Source organism: Rhipicephalus microplus, unplaced genomic scaffold (assembly GCF_043290135.1).
Source record: "Rhipicephalus microplus isolate Deutch F79 unplaced genomic scaffold, USDA_Rmic scaffold_120, whole genome shotgun sequence".
NCBI classification, from domain to species: domain Eukaryota; kingdom Metazoa; phylum Arthropoda; class Arachnida; order Ixodida; family Ixodidae; genus Rhipicephalus; species Rhipicephalus microplus.
In genome coordinates this window covers 424,763-443,440 of record NW_027464692.1, presented here as the reverse complement: position 1 = coordinate 443,440, position 18,678 = coordinate 424,763, and the positions used below count along the sequence as shown (strand labels likewise).

At 42.6% G+C, this 18,678-nt stretch overlaps 1 protein-coding gene across 1 annotated transcript; it reads right to left on the bottom strand.

Moving 5' to 3' along the window:
• Positions 1 to 14,755: 14,755 nt before the first annotated feature.
• LOC119172624 (uncharacterized) lies at positions 14,756 to 17,976 on the bottom strand. Its single transcript, XM_075885321.1, has 5 exons — positions 17,885 to 17,976; positions 17,397 to 17,457; positions 16,953 to 17,089; positions 16,106 to 16,218; positions 14,756 to 14,949 (listed from the first exon to the last, which is right to left on the bottom strand). Exons 1-5 carry the CDS (start codon positions 17,974 to 17,976, stop codon positions 14,756 to 14,758), a joined length of 597 nt encoding a protein of 198 aa, XP_075741436.1.
• Between the last annotated feature and the right edge of the window lie 702 nt (positions 17,977 to 18,678).

Here is an 18,678-nt window from a genome sequence, read left to right as displayed (position 1 = left end):
GATGATACTGACAAAGACAACGACGACGACGACGACGACGAAACGTACAAACGACACTTCGCAGAGACTACGTGCCATTTATTGCACTCAAGTATGACGACCCCACGGGCTTGCTTCAGACAACTTGCTTAGTATGGCTCTCGCAAGAGGTACTTGGCGTCATTGCGTGACGACTCCATGACCACGTAGCCTCTTCGGTAGCGCATGCCGTCCGCAAGGCGAACGCACTCGTCGTACGCCTTCAGAAGGCTCGGGAGGTCCATCAGAGAGTGCCTTTCTGAAATATAAATGCAAATATGTACGACTTATGGTTGGTCATGTAATACTCACACTAGCTGATACCCCATGAACATTCTATCATGTATAAAAAAACCCTGATAATGTCCAAGAACTATACGCTTCGAGTCCCCGTCCTCGTCGGACCAGTTAATATTCACTATAGCCAAAGAGTGTTATAAAGGAATAAAATAGTTGTGCCGTTCTGAGGAACATGCACAGACATAATTTCGTAAATAACTCCGACACTCAACTTGGATTGTTATGTGCATTCCAATGTTTTCGAACAAACAGGGGTTAAGGATCTCGTAGTTGAAATCAAGAAGAAGAAATGGACATGGGCCGGACACGTAGCACGTAGGCAGGATAACCGCTGGTCATTAAGGGTAACTGACTGAACTCACAGAGAAGGCAAATGCACGAAGGGGAGGTAGAAGGTTAGGTGGTCCGATGAGTATAAAAATGTTGGCAGGTATGACATGGCAACGGAAAGCACAAGACCAGGTTCATTGGCGGATGATGGGAGAGGCCTTTGCCCTGCAGTGGGAGTAGTCAGGTTGATGAACATGACCTTCTGAAGATAGGACGGCTCACTGCTCTCCCATAGTGAGCATGATGTACTCGAAATCTATAAATGATCTGAGCAAGTATTGCTATCGTAGCATTGAACTAGCCTGCGATACAGTAGTGAAGCAGGTCGGCGCTTCATAAGGTCCCTCTCACATTCTGTGTCAGTGTTATTGAACTGCTTTCAAAGAAAGAAGCGCTATTGTTGCGTTTTCAGTCTTAAGACAACATGACCTAACATCTGTCAAGGCCACATAAACGATGCCCACAGATTCCCCCCCCCCCCCAAAAAAAAGTGCGTTCGTGCCTCAGTCAGAACGTTCATCTAGTGGAGCAGGCGACAACCTACGATGAAGATGTTCATAGTTCATCCAGTTCATAGTCGACAAACCACATTGCTCACTGCTGTTGTATATGGCATAAGAACGTTATGTCAACGATGAGGATAGTCTTGACAGCATCACGAAAAACTCGCTCACCTACACGCAATCTAGTTCTCATATGTCCCACTCTTTTGATGAGTTCTGATTGACCATGCATGTGCGTGACTCCGAACATTGAGAAACATTAACGCTTTTACAGCGACAGCTTTTTATGAGATCCGAACACGGGTCGCACGCGGCCTCTTAGTTGCCCGCCGCCACCCCTTCCGCCACCGCCGATGTCCGTAACCAGTATCGCAAGAAATGAACAAGCACTAATGATTAAACACACCAAGAACACATTAGGATTTGAACCCGTGTACACTACGTGCTAGCCAACTATTCTACCACTCAGCCACGCCTGTGCTTTGAAATAGCTTTTATTCTGACCTTATAGGAAGGCTTGATGTCGGTAAACGGATCGCGTTGATGAGAAATAAAGCGTTCTATACCAACAAAGGAACAACCAGGCGTCGCACAATGCGAATTGCGCAACGAGTGGGTCGTACAACGCTCCAACGTTTTTAGAAAACTTGTTCTTGATCACCTATTAACTGTAACGCGTACCCACTTCAGGCATAATTCTTCGTCGTCGTCAGCCGCTGCACAAAGAATTGCAAAAAAAAAAAATTCCTAGCAAGCTGATATTATGCTTCTCTGAAGAACGACGAAGGATAGCAGAGTAAATGCTTGGCACAGTACACAAAAATTATGTTTTATGGCGAAGTGGGTATCAAGTGTGCTTGTAGCAGTTACCTGAAAAGAGTTTTAAAAAAGCTCCGAAAGGCCGCTTTTCTAGCTTTCGCTGTGACTGTGTTGCACGTTCCGCGCAGGCCTAGAATTATTTTTCGTGTTCCACGATTCTCCGAAGACAGTATGTTTTACGCCAGAGAGAGTTTAAAGATGGTGATATCAATGGCAAGTCAAGGCTTCCATAACAGGGTAATATGACGTTTTCTTCTCCTAGAACATACTACTTAAGCGGTATTAGCGGAAGATACTGGGAAATATTTCCTCTTCAGGCAATGTAAAGAATGGTTATCATGACAGTTATGAATCAAATCCTCCGAAAACTGAGATTGTGTTGATATTGGTAAGTCTTCAAGAAAGCGAAAGGTACGTTTCTTGTGGAGTAATAAAGACTAGGCGCCATAAACAACAATAACAAATAATGATATTCCCACTCCTACTTGGGCCCAAGTAGGGCCTGCAGTATTTGTATATAAATATAAATAAACTTACCTTGGCCTTCTACTCGAACAAAGCTGTACGCCGGGTTCCTTCCACACTCGGCCACACGCTTTGCAGCCTCTTGCAAAACGTTCTGCACACCATCGGCGGTGGCTAGTCCCAATAGGAGGCAACAGTACCAGTGAGCAGTGTCCATCGCGCTGCCCACAGACTGACCAAAGTGAGCCGGCTAGCGGCACTTCCAACCAATATATGGGTTCTAGACTCGCGTTCTAACACGCGCAAGGTAACCGCAGCAAAATGCAATTTGAGAGCGGTGTTTTGCGGGGCGAAAAGTGAACTCCCGGAATGCCCCAAGGGCTTCACTGACCTATCACTTGATTAAACTTGATTGCTTCCGCGTTTCCCACTCATTTGACGAAGCCTTCCATGGGACACAGGCTGTTGGCGCTTTTTGCGCCTTGTTAAGCGGTCGAACTTTACAGGTTCGGCTGCTTTGTGCCGTTATGTCACAGCCAGCCAAAAATGAAGTACACAAGTCGATCCATGATTTGACGCAGCGCGGACGAAGACGAGAATAAAATTGCCGAACTGTGATAATTATCAAACGTGCCACGCTCGAAATTACGAAAATGCAGGAATTCACTAGATGTCATAGAACTTGCGACGCATTTATGTTTATTAAGAGTATATGAGAAACAGAGGCCAGCCAAGTGCGTCCAGAATTTATGATCCTTTAGTCACCCCGTTGAACATAAATAGCCTATATTAACCTGTGTACTATACGGGTGAGGTTCACAAGTACGCGTTTTTTTTTTTCGTTATTCTTGTTGGGCAGACTAAAATTTGGATGGTCATGATGTGGAGCTCGATCACAACACTTATTTATTAAAGTCGAAACTATTCACCACATTGTTCTTGTGAGTTGATCGCAGAAGGCCAGCAGAAAACATACCAGAAAACTGTCCCCCTCATAGACGGGTACGTATACGAGGAGGACAGAAATGGGTAAATCCCACTCCTAGCTACCGGAAATGAAGAAGGGAACAGTTTGCCCTACAAATGACTTTGAGAAGATGGTGGCGAGCTGGAGACTTCGGGTACGTACAAAGACACATTAGTAGGGCACTGTCAAGGCTATGCCACGAGAAGACCTCGAAGATTGACAGAAGGCCCTACGCCAATGACGACCTGCCCGTAGATGTACGAAAGGCACGAACGCCTAGTTTCGATTCGAGTTTCTGCCCCAAGAGTTTGGATAACCATGTAGAGTCTGTGACTGTCTGCGGCTCAGCTCGAACTTTCATTGGTTGAGAACCTTTGAATTAACGTAGGAACAATCTAGCTTTACGTATCTAAATCCTTGCAACAACCGACTAGTAACTCAAAAGCTGCATCGCCTAGCTAAGAGCTAGAAACAAGCTAGAAGAATCCTGTTTTTTTTTCAGAATCATCCCATTTCATTGCCTCAAGCTTGGAGCGGCTTATTGCAAGTGGTGCTGAATTTTTCGCCGGTGTTGTGGGGTTAACTTTAATGTAGTACAACGGCCGTGTATGTGTGCTCAGTTGTACTTTAAAAAAAGCTAGGTAATAAAAATAATACACATGCAGTTCACCACTACGACTTGCATTGTAATCATATCATAATCTTCTCAGATGAAACCTCTCACTTTAATTACGTAACTAATAGCTTAATAAACGAAATGACAACTGGCGCTTCAATTAGTGCAACTAATGCGTAAGCATTAAAAAAAGAGGAAAAGTAGACATAAAATTTTTCATTAAAAGAGCAATTTATGGAGGTAAACGCCCTTGTACTACGTTATAGAGGACGAACACGTGCTGCGCGTTGGTGATGCGTAAGTACCACGCATTTTGGAAGCTCGAACGAGGTTGGTTGGCGTATACTAGCAGTTAGAGCCATATAGTATATTGTAAGTTATTCAGCAAAATCATAAGTATAATTCGCTGCCTGCTGCACTTTATACTGTACATGAATCAAGTAAAACATTTCCAGCATTTTTAAAGTATTTATTTTCTTATTATATTTACAACAGCAGATGACGTCTTTCTCTTTTAGCTGAAGAATACGCTGTTCATACTTCAACAGAATCTTTTCTCGGTTAACAGATGTAATTTTGAAATCCGAAATACTTAGGCTCATTGTTTATGTTCCTTTTTTTCTTGCTGAAAAATCAGTGCATAGCTATTTTTACGTGGCAAATACGTTGACTGTTTTCTTCTGTAATAGACGTCACTTCATATATTGGGATCGTTTAGTTACTTTCACATTAACCCCTGCTTTAACGGCTAAATTACGATCTCATAGAAATAATCGAGACCAAATAGCAAAATCTCACTCTGTTATTGAGGTTTGTGTGCATCCAAAGCTATAAGGATGAACGTAGTGCGCAAACATGAAACCTCTTTAAAAAATCATTTCGACATTTCGCGTTCATTCATGGCTGACTTCTTCAGACAGCGATCTCCGCCATGAGATGAACTGGGTGTTAGTGCGTGTTTCTGCAATGTATTTAACTATAACCTCGATGTACAACTACGAAAACTAGGTGGACACTAGGCAGATCCTAGTGTCTTTACACTTGACGGACCCTCGTACAATATTGGACAGTGGCTGACTTGCTCATACATTGCCTCATGCTCGTGATTTTTTAAGACTACTTCTTTCTTCTCACTCTTTTGTTTTCACTCACAACCACATGTGAAGGACAGAAAACTGGAAAATTATGATAACGTTTTGCCATTACTCGATCCCCTTCTTATGTTTTCCACAAGCTGATGAGATACAGAGCAGCAAAAAAGCGCAAACTGTCATGAACGTGTTTCTTTTTGTTATGTAAAACTAATTGAAACCAACATGAAATGAAGCCAAGGACGTTACAGTGAAAATTATTTGTGATTCTTGAGGTTTAACATAACAATTATGACCTAAACTAAAAATATAAAGGTGCCACGGGTTATGCAATGAGTGCTGCAAAAAGCGGGGCTGCTGCCGGGGCCAAGGGGCCACCTTTTCCGTCGATGATATCCTAACCGACAACTTGTAATTGTCCCTCCTTTGTTATAGCTATAATGCTCATTTTCAGTTGGTCTAAAGTAAAAAGAGATACTAAACACTTTCGAAGGCACGGTACACATACACCGAAAATTGTTCGAACTAAAACGTTCGATCTCCTTGTTTTATGCCGTTCCTTGGATGTCCTCTACAATCTTCAGTAGATGCCCACTCTTACATTTTTCTTTTGCAGCGATCCCCAGTCAAAACAACCACGTTGTGTACGAGACGCTCGACGCGTCAGGAAAGTACCTTAACGCGGCGACATTGCTGTTCAAGACGTGCTACGATGTACGCTACAACTGAAGCAAACAGCTGGACACCTGCCGGGGCTAGGGAGTAACCCTCAGAAGACCTCGACTTGACTTTGGCTGCTCACGCAATAATCACGATATCCCGAAGCTGAACCGTATCCACTGTGTGCAGAGTGCCCTCCCTACACGTAGCTGGATAAATTATGAAGCTTATTTCTTTATTGAAAGAAAGAAAAGTTACACCAATCGTTCAGCTTCTCTCTTGAATAAACAGCTACAAGCACTCATTTTTTTATTCAGTTCATAAATTGTTAGTCGTAGAGGTTGCATCACAGTGTACTGCGTTCTCGCTTTTCTTGCACGCGCTTTGCCGCAACTGGCAAAGGAGGGCGCATAAGATTACGAGAATACCATGATTTCAAAACGGTGGTGCTTCTGAATGACCAAGGCGCTGGTATAGAACATACACTCAATTTTTGTTCACGTTTCGCACATAAGCCTTGCTGTACGGCACATAACCTGTTCCAAAAAAAGCCTGTTCGCGAAGGCAGTATTGCGAAGCTTGTACTATTTTGAATCACAGAAGGTGGTAAAGAGGGCATAATACATTTCTTAGTCACTGTTTTTTTGCATGACTCTCGCTATATCGCTCACAACTACGATGTATTCTTTACTTTACTGGGTGGTCGGTTCGCAAAAACCTGTACAGAGGCCATGCTACGGGATCCAATGCTTGGGTGTTTGCATGAGGAATACAAGTCTAAGCGTATTTAACGGAGAACAATACGTAAGTACGCATCTCCCTCTCTTAGGACAAAGGAATGAAGAGAAATCGGTTGCGAAGGTATTCAAAACCAAAAGTTCACTTATACGAGGAAGATGACCCAATCAACTGATGATGCTGTCGCGGCCGTACACATACACGTTGGAGGTTTTAAAAATGCGCGTGTTTTCGAACGAAATGTCTTCTATTCTATATCTATCAATAACGATCCCAATCACGAGCAAGTCACTTTATCTCTGCACTTGAAATCGAAAAAATGTCCTTTACTCTGTCTTCTCTGTTTTGACGTCGTAGTGGCGCCACATTCTTGCGACGTGCGTTTCGTGAAAGCCAGCGGCAGTTCGTACATTTGCTGCGAAAAACAACGGAAAAAAAAACATGTTTGCTTTTTTTAGTAACAACCCTGAAAGTTTCCCTCCGTTAAACATTGCGCAGGTCACCTTATCCTTTGGATAATAGTGAGCTCAAACGTATATAGGGGAATATCTTACCGCCTGATAAGTTCGTTGTAGTACTCGAGAACTCGAAGCAGTGAAAATCCAAGCCATATTCCCAAATAGCCACCAACGTAGCCGAAGACTCGAATCAGCTAAAGAAATGTTGTAATTATGAACGAGAACAGACATGTAGTATCTTCCTCGCAAAAATCAAGGAAGTACTATTTGAAGATTTAGACGAGATAACGCTATCAATGTGCCCCAACAAAGGATTGCTTTCATCATTCTACAACACCAGTAAAAGGAAACTTACGCTCAACGTAGGTTGCTCCGTCACCAGCTCTAAGATGTCTGTGGCGAACCTAACAGTAAGCTCATACACCACTCTGAAAATGTGAAAACAGTGGCGTGATAAAGATAAATATACCAACCGATTTCTTTTACTCGGTCTCGTACTTACTCGTCAGACCCGTTAGGCTTCTGCAATAAAAGAAAATATTTGCAATCTTACAATGAGGAAAGTAGACAATCTCTTTACCCTAGGTGCAAATAATTACCGGAATGGTCCGTATGCCTGCGACGCGGCTGTCGTAAGTTATATCCCTGAATAATAAAAAAAGAATTGTAGTAAAAAAATTAGGCAGGCTGCTTTTTTATACAGAAGGTAGTTGGAGTCACGTGATAAAATTTACATACTAATCAACAGTTAGTGGCCTCATGAGAATCACAAGCTCTTGCGAAACGCCCAGTAAGACACTGAATCACTGAATTTATGCAGACGTATTTTTTGAGTATCTACTCTTTGAAGAAATATCAGGCCTGCTAAGAAAGCGCATCAAGTAGAAAGTCTTCTACAGAAGAAGGAATTCTGAGAAGCCTGTGAACTTTGACGCTTTTTACCTTTTCTCTTTTCCTAATGTTTGTCCTTTGTTTGATATATATTTGTGAATTCTGTATGTACACAGGCTATAAAGAAAAAAAACGGCGTGGCTTTGTAGTAGAACACTGGACTCCTGGAGAGGGGCTAGGTTGGAATCTTGAATTCTGTCCTAAAGGTTCTTGTTTTCTTTTTTTATTACTGCGTGCGACACCTGTTACGAACGGAGGTGGTGGACAATTACGGCGACCTTGTTGTGATCACATAACAACTTTTGTTGTCAAATAGTACCTTACTTCTTAAAAAAACGTGTAGGTACTTATCGGCTGCTATCATTCACCTGAAGTTTTGGATGCTTACTGGAAGGGTTGGCGACGAGTATCGTTAGCTGACCTTGCGGTATATCATTTTTCACAAGGGAACCTCACAAGCTTCCTAAACGTTGCAATAACAAAAAAAAAAGACTTACTCGCACGATGCTTCACATTGGTTCATGCAGGATTCAAATATGTTTGCTGCGTATGCGGCCTTCCAGCAATCTACTGGAATAAAAACAAAGCAAACAACATAAGTAGTGGCCATATACAAAAGTATAAACCACTCAACTAACCAGACGTCAGAATTTAAGGTCATAATAAATTACGTCACAGTGACCTCACGACTGCCTAAACATTTTGGGAACATATGTGGCATCATGATGCTGTCATGAATGACATCATTAAAATCTCTTTTGTGATCCTGTTATATTTTTTTGTACTATTCGTATTGATGGTATTGTCGACTGTCACTTTTCGGAATCGATGATGCAACTAAAGTTTTTACCTTAATCAAATGCAAGAACTAGGAACCTCTGTGACTCCTTCGTTCCAGTTTATATGTACGAGAGCACTGGAATTCATTATAGCAAAGTCCTTCAATACATTTAAAAACCAGAGTCTTGAATGGCTATGGTTACAGTAGAGAAAAGAAAACTTCGTAAAACTCAAGCCACCTACTTCCTTCCGTAAGGTTGCAGATGCGCCCTTTGAACGTGGCCGAGTACTCGTGATCGGACAAGTGGCAGCTGCACAGTTCCGCCTCTCTTCTCATAAAGCATGTCTGAGTACATGCCTGAAGAAAATGAAATAACAAATAGTAAAATGACACCAAGAGGTGTCAAGAACCTTCGTGTGCTGGCCTATGTAACCGCCTGCTCGTGCACAGACTGCCTTTTCCTTGTACAACCATGGTAAAACCAAGCATGCTGAGCGAATCTATTTGAGATATCGGTTGCTTCACGGTGAAAAGTTCCCAAAGGATATGGGCCGTAGCAAGTGGAAAAGCCCCAGTACTACCAGGAGCAGGTCAATGCATTAAACGAAAACTCCGCTCGGTCAATTGGAGCATGTGAAATCCACGAAACAGAAATCGAGAGAGAGAAAGAAAGAGAAGGATAAAGTATAGAGAAGGAAAGAACACATTTCACATAAAAACAGAAAGCTACAGGGAAATAAACGCAATAAAGGTGGAAGATGGATACTGCAGGCCATAAAAGGATAACAAAACAGACAGAAATAGATGCAAAAATCGACAAAAAAAGAGAACATCACAAAAAAAGAAACAAAGAAAAAAAAGGAAGTAGTTATGAAGAGATAGAAAGAGAAAAAGAGGAAGTGATAGGTAAATAGACAGAGAGAGAGACACAGAGAAAGAAAGAACGCGAGAGAAAGAGGTATAAACAGATTTAAGGAGAGGAAATCGCAAAGAGAGGCAGTGAATACAGACAAATATATAATATTAGAAAAAAAGAGATAGATAAATAAATACAAATAAAGAAACGGGAAGGGACGCTTACAAAAAAGATACAGAAAACAGGGCGGAAGAGAAAGAGAAGAGAGAAATAAAAGTTGAGAAACAAGGAGGCAAGCCAGCTCTAATTTTCTTAAGCCTTACAAAGATATAACGAAGGAGAAATATACAAAGAGAGAAAGAAGCATAACATAGCGATATATAGCGCAGTATTACTAAAGGTTGAGAAGGGCAGGTGAGATTGAGGAAGATGAAAGTAGGAGATGATAGCGTAAACCATCAATTAGTCATTTAAGTGACAGTACAGTAATATGTTGAAAAAAGGAAGTGTCTGTTAAGAGAAGTGATGTGAAGGAAAAGGGAAACTACAAGCTCCGATGCTTCCGTATATAGAATTTGCACCACTAGTCCGTGGCTGTCCTAATTTTTAACATGTAAGTGTTTTATGCCGGGATTCACCAAGACTTCTCTGATGTATTTCCAACACGGATATGACGTTGTCGAAATCTGCATGAAGAAAATTCAAGGAAATGAACCAGAAGAAAGAAATTCGCATTTTAGACACCCCGGAATCGAAACCACGACTTTTCAAGCGTGTGCTTAGCCATGTGAACCATCAACGCAAGGTGAAAAAGTACTTCTGGCGTGTCCTATATGCCGCAGTCTCTCGCTCTATACCCGCGCTCTTAGTTTATGAGGGCGATACCGCCACCTAAGATCGGAGAAGTACTACACTATGGCACTAACACCGACCGAGGACGCTGCGGTATTTTCAGCCGTGCGGCGCCTCGATGCCAGTATTCGAATGGATGCTGGCATCAGAGCATCCTATATACTAACGCCACCTAGGTGGCGTTGGTCCTACGTTAAAAAAAGTCTAACGTTGCCTCTGCAATCTGCTCGGACAAGGATTTTGGAGCTGATTTCACCGGCCGCAAACACCGCATCATGTGATTACGATTCTCTCTACTAACTGATTCGGCTCTGTGGCGACGCAGTTTACGTGCTTCGTCTTCCGCGTTGTGCTAGCTTGTGCAGTGAAGTGCAGCTTCCATATGCGAGAATGATCTATATCCGTTATCAGTGAATATCAGTGCGATAGTACTAACTACGGAACGGCTGCATTAAGCACCGTTGAAAGACAACGACGTCGAAGGGCGATTTTCAAGCAAGTGAGTTTGGTGCAGCGATGGACACGGTGTTACGAAGTGCGACGCCAACACGGTCCCGAAGGCACCACTGCTCCGAAATGCGCCGCTGCCGAGGTCACTGGATGTTTGGTAGCGTGTGTTTCTCAGCTCGCGACTGCTTCTGCGCAGAGCTGTTGGACGAGTGGACAAGACAACGGTGCATTAAGGCAAGATTTATCTACAGGATAGAAATAGAGGTGTTACATATTCGACACTGGGGCTGACAGCTTAGGGACTCTAAAAGCCGAGATGTCTTCTCACTGAGGCATAGGTCGGCTGCTTGGCGAAGCGCCGCGTGGTTCTTTATAGGCCCCAGGTGATCCTTTACGTCATCAACGTCCAATTAAAACTGCCGCCTGGTCGCGTCACAGTCCCCAAATGGGGACTCACCGCTGGGCTGCGTCATGATCCTCAAATCCGAAGCTGCTGCGCTGGGTTGCACCCAAAGACGAGTGATTACCTTAGGCGAGTCTTACGCACTGCGTAAGACTCGCCAGACTGGATGGCGCCGCTTGCTTCATCGGGCCCGTGGGCTGAGGGAGCCCCTCCTGCTTTGGGTAAGACATACCGGCGCCGCCGCTTGATGGCGCGGTTGAGTTAATAGCGTCAGATGGGCTCGCTCGCTGCCCTTGACACAGATTGCCTTTGCAGAGGCCATGACGTTCGGCGTGGACTCCCAGGCGTAACAACAGTCAGGGGGAAGCGGGAGGCCTTCGCACATTCATGGTTCAGGCTAAGAACTCACTCTGTCGCACTTGTGAAGTTAAGCGCATCGCATGGCTGCCATACAGACACCGATGCATGGGGTATCGAAATGCTGGTATCATCGCCGAACCGACTTATCAGCAGGACGATGCTCACCAGCACGACGCCGCATGCAAAGCACATCCGCGATACGGCCACCGAGCCGCAAATGATGCTCTTTCGCTGCGGCGGACCTTTAATTGAAAAGCGATTGAAACCCAAATCGTCTTACTTTTGCGGTTCGTGAACACCTGCAGCGCGGTTCAAGTGTCATTTGCGTGATGCTCCAATGCGTGCAATGCAGTGTCTCTGGAAAATGTATATATACCGGTCGTGAGTCATTGGTTGTCACAGTGGAAAAGATGTGCCACCAGGTGGTAACATGGGTGCATCAATATTTAAGGGTATATGCAGCCACTAAACACCAATAGACATCCTATATCTATCTGTAATAGGCTTCTAACTACTTCCGTGAAGACACTTTCATGTGTTCGTTTCACAAACACTTTCGTGTGTTATACTAATTCGTATATCATAGGGGTGTACCACATTTTTTTATGTTGAGGCAAATTCGTCATTCTCCTGTGAAGGTTTGATGCTGCAAGGGGGATTTGATTTGCTGACTCTTTTATCTCATACATGTTTTTGGGCCTTCCAAAAGCGTAATATGTTTTAACTTGATCCTTCGGTGAAACACCAACTAATTGATATCTTGGTTTAACGTCCCAAAAGTTTTGAGCATCTGGGGTTCTTTAACGTGCACCCAAATCTGAACACACGGGCCTACAACATTTTTGCCTCCATCGGAAGTGCAGCCGCCGCAGCTGGGATTCGATCCCACGACATGCGGGTCAGCAGCCGAGTACCTTAGCCACTAGACCACCGCGGCGGGGCAGTGAAACACTAACTATACGAGTGTCTCTTTTCCGACCGGATGCGATGCTGTTATTACGCATTTAGATGATAGTTGCGTTCATAAAAGTGTATGCAATAGTTCTGAATTGAAAGGGCGAACACCTTTACATGCGACTTGTGCGGGACAGGAGAAACAGGACGTCTAGTATGGCTGTGGTTGCTAGTACACAAAGTAATACCAACTCCGTCTGCTTCTGAACTGACTGGACTAAAGATCGTTATCTACAATAATGGATCTACGGCCATGTACATGTGGCTCGAACGCGCAGTAGGTAACGAAAGTGTTACCTAGTTGCTTAATTTTTAAAGATTTGTGTGACTAGTCTTCATGTACTCCCACAAATGACCACGTGATTCTGTCAATCTCACTCTTTTCTCTGTGTCTCTTTTCGCCGTTTATCAGGCGTGGGATAGCTAACCGAACGTGCGTCTGGTTAACCAGCCTATAGCTTTTCCCGGTTTTTTTCCTTTTTTGTTTATTGATGTGAATATCAGAAGCGAAATATTTTTTATTTAGCACTTTTTTTGCTATTAACAGCGACAATGTGTATATTTAGAATCATAAATATGCCGTTGTTAACCGTGTAATCGAGGCATGTAAGCATTTAAGGACAACAAATTTATGAAATCCTAGGCTTTTCTAGCTGCACAATGAAAGGTTCACTTAGCGATGAACATTTGCGCATAGTTACAAAATTATTGATCGTAAAGTGCTTGGAAAACGCTCGAGTTGTTATGAAATATATATCAAGACGCGAAAGTGATTTAACTCTAGTCACTCCTGCCTCGCTGAAATGATTGTGAAAGAGGAACGCATGCACATTACCTCTTTCGATGCAATTCCGTAGAACTCTTGTTTCACTCCGTCACTGCTGTAGTCCTTACAGCGTGAAGAGAAAGGTGATGGAAGGCGTCGTTTTGTTTGCTGCAATTGGTGAAAAATTGCTAATAAGGTTAAATAGAACTGATTAGGCATTTATACAATCATGGAAGGCAAAACCAAGCTATCTTGCTCAATATAAGTATAAGTATGAGATCACTCTTTCTAGATTGCAAATTTTTGTTTCATAGAGGCCCTGAAACACTCTTCGAAGCAATGATGAAATGGAATACATGAAGTAGTTTACTGCCTCACGAATCGACCACCGCAAACATTTTCAGCATTCGTCAAGTACGAGCGAGATCACAAGGATTCGTTTCACTCTTTAAGCGCTTTCTATTTACTTTCGTACCAGCGAGAGCACTAAAAACAGCGCGAGGGTGGGGTAACAAGGGGGCGAAAATAAATAAGTCCATTCAGCAGTTTCAGCACTTTTTCCCTCTTATTAGAGCACGTGGCTTACTGTCGTGTGTTCTCAAGTGAGTGCGTGGATCTGTAGCGCCATACCGCGGCGGTCTCCGTAAATATGCAGCTCATGATGTTTGAATCTGCCCATAAGCGTTGTGTTAGACTTTATGACGTGGTTACTGAAGTTTATGGCATCATTTTTAGAGAGCAGAGGGAACGATTTCTAGCTGACTTAGTGAATTACTTATAAGCCCTAGGCCACGTCCCGTGCTTGAAGGTTTCATTCACTTGTTCTCGGGATCCTCAACTTCTCACCGGCAACATTTTGTGAGCACCCTGAAAGACTTTGCAACAAAAAGAAAACACATTTTGCGAACTGCAAACACTTCTCTGAGAAGTTCCACCATATGTTGGGACGTGCATGATATGTCGATTTTACAAGCGCAAGGCAATGTTCCTATGTTAACAAGCACCCTCTGTCCGTGCAGGGGCCCTCTTCAATCCACACAACTTGCCGGCAGCTGCTAGATTTTGCAATTTAGCAGATTGACCACTGAGCTGACACAGGTCAAAAGTGGTGTTTAGATAAGAGCAGCTTCTTCCCAGGACGTTTAAACTGTTCTGCACCTGGCTAAAATTACCCAGTAGCAGCCGAGTGCAATGGAATCACAAAATGCGTGTCCAAAAATATTTTGGGGTTTCATGATGCGTGCTCAAGTTCATGACGCGCGCTGATGTAGATTCTTGCATCTTTGTCATACATTCACTGAAGTACGCAGTCAGCCTGCATTTCAATTGAACTAAATGTAGATAACTGAAACCTAGAAGCACCAGGGTAGACGAACTGACTTGTGAGTTATTTTCGTTCTTCTTTATTTTATAATATTGCTGCATGTGTCTAATAATGAGTAAGGCAAAAAAAAAAAGAAATACAAAAAGGAACTGCTTATATATTTTTGGTGTAGCTTTCGAGCGCAACCTGCTTGATAGCGATGTCGTAGCTCTTCCCCTCGACCAGCGCGATGGCGGCGTTGCGCTCGGGTCTGCAGAGCTGCGGCTGTTGCACAAACACCGGGAGTGGAAGCGAGGCCACCAGCCGTAGAGTGTTCTTCTCGAAAAAGTGAAGGCGAATATGTAGTTCTAAAAGATTGAGAAGTACAGAAAAAAAGAAAAAAAAACCGTTAGGAATTCTTCACAGAAGCGGATTTCAATAAATTGTGAAGTCGGAGATATCCTTAGTTAAAGGGAGCGTTGAAAAGCAGAAAGCAACAAGCGAGAAGCTTCGTGAATGCACCTATTGGACGCTGAGCTAGGCCTACACAACTTTTTATTTATTTATTTATTTATTTCTTTATTTATTTAGAAAACCTTACAGCTCTCGCAGAGGCATTGTATAAGGGGGCCAGTCACAGTATAAGAGTGTAGCGTATAAAAGAACAACGGCAAGTGCAGAAAAATAGATGTAAGTACAAACAAAGTGACATCTGGCGTCGAATTAAAATATAGTATTGATCAGCAAGTTTGAAAAAAAAAAGAAAACACAATAGTGTATTAGACATATCAAATGCAAGCGCAGTGCATAACAGTGCATAAATTACGCATTTACCTGTACTAGTTGAGATAAGCACCGTTAACTCAAGTTTAAAAAATAAAAAAACACATAAAAAAGCACACCTTTTCTGGTGTATTATAAGAAAAAGGGGTGATTATACCTATACACGATGCTATGTTATATGGGAGGTTATTATTGTTATTATACACCTCGACGCATTAGTAGAAGTCTCGACACATTGTAGAGAAACCACTGCTCGTTCTCTTCATTTATGTAACTAGCGCAGAAACTAAGATTATACATAGCAAAGTTTTCTTCGAAGAAGCCATCAAATTGGTAGTCAGCGCTTGTACTGCTGTGTTCACTCCTTTATGGCTTCGTGTTTTTCTTGACTTTTCAACATCTTGAACTCCAACAAATTGTTCTCATGGTGAACAGCGCGTCGAAGCACCTGCACCTCGTAAGTATGGCGTAACTTTGTGACATTAGTAACTGTTATCGTTTGCCATAACTTTTAAGAACTGTGTGTATAACTAAGATTGCAAATTTATACACGGCGTTCTACTCTAAGAAACAGGTCAGGAACATTCTCACTGCGGACACAATGCACCATGAGAAGAGTGTAAAAATCCTGCAGCCCGTTCAACCTCGGCCATTGAATTTTGGCAGTTGATTTCACATGTGCGGTAAGGTAATTTCATTAAAACTTACGTATGCTGAGAACAAAAAAAAAAGAACACTCACCGTATAACCAAGGGGTGCTGCACTTATCAAGCGTGTTATCATGCCCTCCGTATAGCTTACTGTCTAAGGTGTAGCAAAGCAGTATGGGTAAGCGTAGAAAGGTGATTCTGATGCTGAAATAGAAAATAAGATAGATAGATAGATAGATAGATAGATAGATAGATAGATAGATAGATAGATAGATAGATAGATAGATAGATAGATAGATAGATAGATAGATAGATATGTGAGGTTTAACGTCCCAAAACCACCATATCATTATGAGAGACGCCGTTGTGGAGGGCTCTGGAAAATTTGACCACCTGGGGTTCTTTAACGTGCACCCAAATCTGAGCACACGGGCCTACAACATTTCCGCCTCCATTGGAAATGCAGCCGCCACAGCTGGGATTTGATCCCGCGACCTGCGGGTCAGCAGCCGAGTACCTCAGCCACTAGACCACCGCGGGGGGGTAGAAAAGCAGGGCATTTAATTAGAAATGGCAATTTATTATTTTTCAGCCTTGTTTAATGTTACCTTTGCCTGGCGAAGCTTCTTAAGACAACATCTAAATGTTTGTTGTGTCACGCTGAAGTGCTGTATAGCGTTTAAAGCTGATGTGAGTTCAGAGCCATTCAGATGAATATCTAGCGGAGGTTACTTATGCGAGCAACATTTGCATCGTTGCTGTTGTTTCAGTAGAGAAGGGCACGTATTGTTGGTGTATGTTGCCAGCGAACAATCCCAGATTAATTTATGGCCCTGAAGTATATTCATTGATCAAGACGTGCCAATCTGTTTCGTTACGGAAGATGTTGGAACGCTAGCACAGCACTAACTGTCTTACATGGCTCAGTGAACACTTACTGGTCGGTGCAGTTAAATGACTTGCACTCGGAGCTTGTCGATTCCATACGGCAATCAAAAATTTCTCTTGGCTCATATCCGACAAGAGTACGCATCTCTGGTTCGTACTGGGCCCTAAAAATGCCCCAAAGAACCTCCTGTATAAAAGAACGAAAGAAGGCATTGCGCTTGCATATGATGAGAGCTCCTTCACACTTCAATAGTACAGAAAAATCCACCTAATAGTTTCTATCTAACGCTTGGATCACGCACCATATCGCAAGATCAAAAGGAATTTTACTAACATCGTAATTTATTAAATACGAGGCCATCGGAAACACACCCAACGCAAACATTACATCACCTCAAAAACGGGGAGGGAGGTTAATGTATTATGAAGTATTCTTTTTGTTCGTACAATTAGTATTCCATGACAAGTTTTACAAACAAAATTCTAAAACGTACCTGGCCAAACTTAGTGCACAATCGAGGAATCTTGAGGCATGCTTCTGACTTCTTATTAATCCTGAAATAAAAGCAAATTGTGCAAGAGTTATCTCGGTGATTGTATTATGCTGATCTATGTTCTCAACCTACAGTGCTTTTGTTCTTCCAATACAAAACCGCAAATGAAAAATATTGCGTTAAAGCTTGTGTCACTCTAAAAGTTGAGCCAGTGTCGTTTGACACAATAAACTCAAGAAGTGTGGTCTAAGTATGAGATAACTATCGGTTAGTGCTACCTTGTCCTTGTGATAGTAGACTGCACTGTCAAGATCTTGTGAAGACACTATTCAGCAATAATAGTGTTTAAAAAAAACACAGGTAATTATTCCAAATCTAAGAATGAAAAAGTTTCGAATATCTGCATATTCATAGACTCAAAGCTGTAACGAATATGCTTCAATTACCTTAGTGTGGCAGTTTAGGTTCATATATTAACTTTCACTCACCAGCTGTTGGTGCAGGTCGTCACTGATGGGAAGACGAGTGACTGTCTCTTCACTTCGGTAGGTACAGACTGGTGACTATAGTCTAGGTACATGTCAACTTGTAAACCAGCTTGGTACATAAATGTTCCCGCGCAAAGCACGATCGTGAGTGAACGTAGTAGCCAAGAAATAGCAGAACGTCTTTTAATCAGCCTCATTCTTAAATTTTGCAGAAGCCGTTACCTATGGACCAATTTCAGTGACAGCCTTGTCTGTAGGCTCGACGAAGCAGCTATGTTTACTTAGCCAACACACTCAGCTTTTATAGGGTCCTCTGATCCCTAGATGATACAACCCTGTTGCTAATGGTACGACATAACAGACACATCAATATGGCTAATGGTTGCAGGTAATGGTCCCCAGATTCATCAACGTTGAAACATCCTGCTACAACGTGTTTTCTTTTTTTTAAACCCCACAACACACCCCACAATATTTACGTAGCATGCTGTAGTACCGTGTCCTGTTTAAAGTTAACTGCTCTGAAGGCTAGCATAGCACGAACGGTCTTACATGGCTCAGAGATTTTTCTCCCGCTGCTCTAAAGTGGCTGCCTTTCTCCGAACAGCTTTTTTATTGATTAGCGTGAGCATGGAGGTAATCAAGAATGTAACAGATGGCTAGGTTCATCGAATGTAAGTTTACGGATACTTACAAGGCCCATGCACTGTTTGGGGTCTCAATGATCATTAAGGATGAAAATGAAGAGGTTCATACTCAGTTTCACACCAAACATGTTTTGTGCCAAAAAAACA

What these genes read in the sequence shown, in the direction of transcription:
- LOC119172624 (XM_075885321.1), bottom strand. Translation starts at nt 17,976, where the DNA reads ATGTACCTAGACTATAGTCACCAGTCTGTACCTACCGAAGTGAAGAGA. An exon ending in ACGACCTGCACCAACAGCTG is followed by an intron (nt 17,458 to 17,884) that starts GTGAGTGAAAGT and finishes CTTTTATTTCAG; the next exon opens with GATTAATAAGAAGTCAGAAG. An exon ending in TCATTTAACTGCACCGACCA is followed by an intron (nt 16,219 to 16,952) that starts GTAAGTGTTCAC and finishes TTTCTATTTCAG; the next exon opens with CATCAGAATCACCTTTCTAC.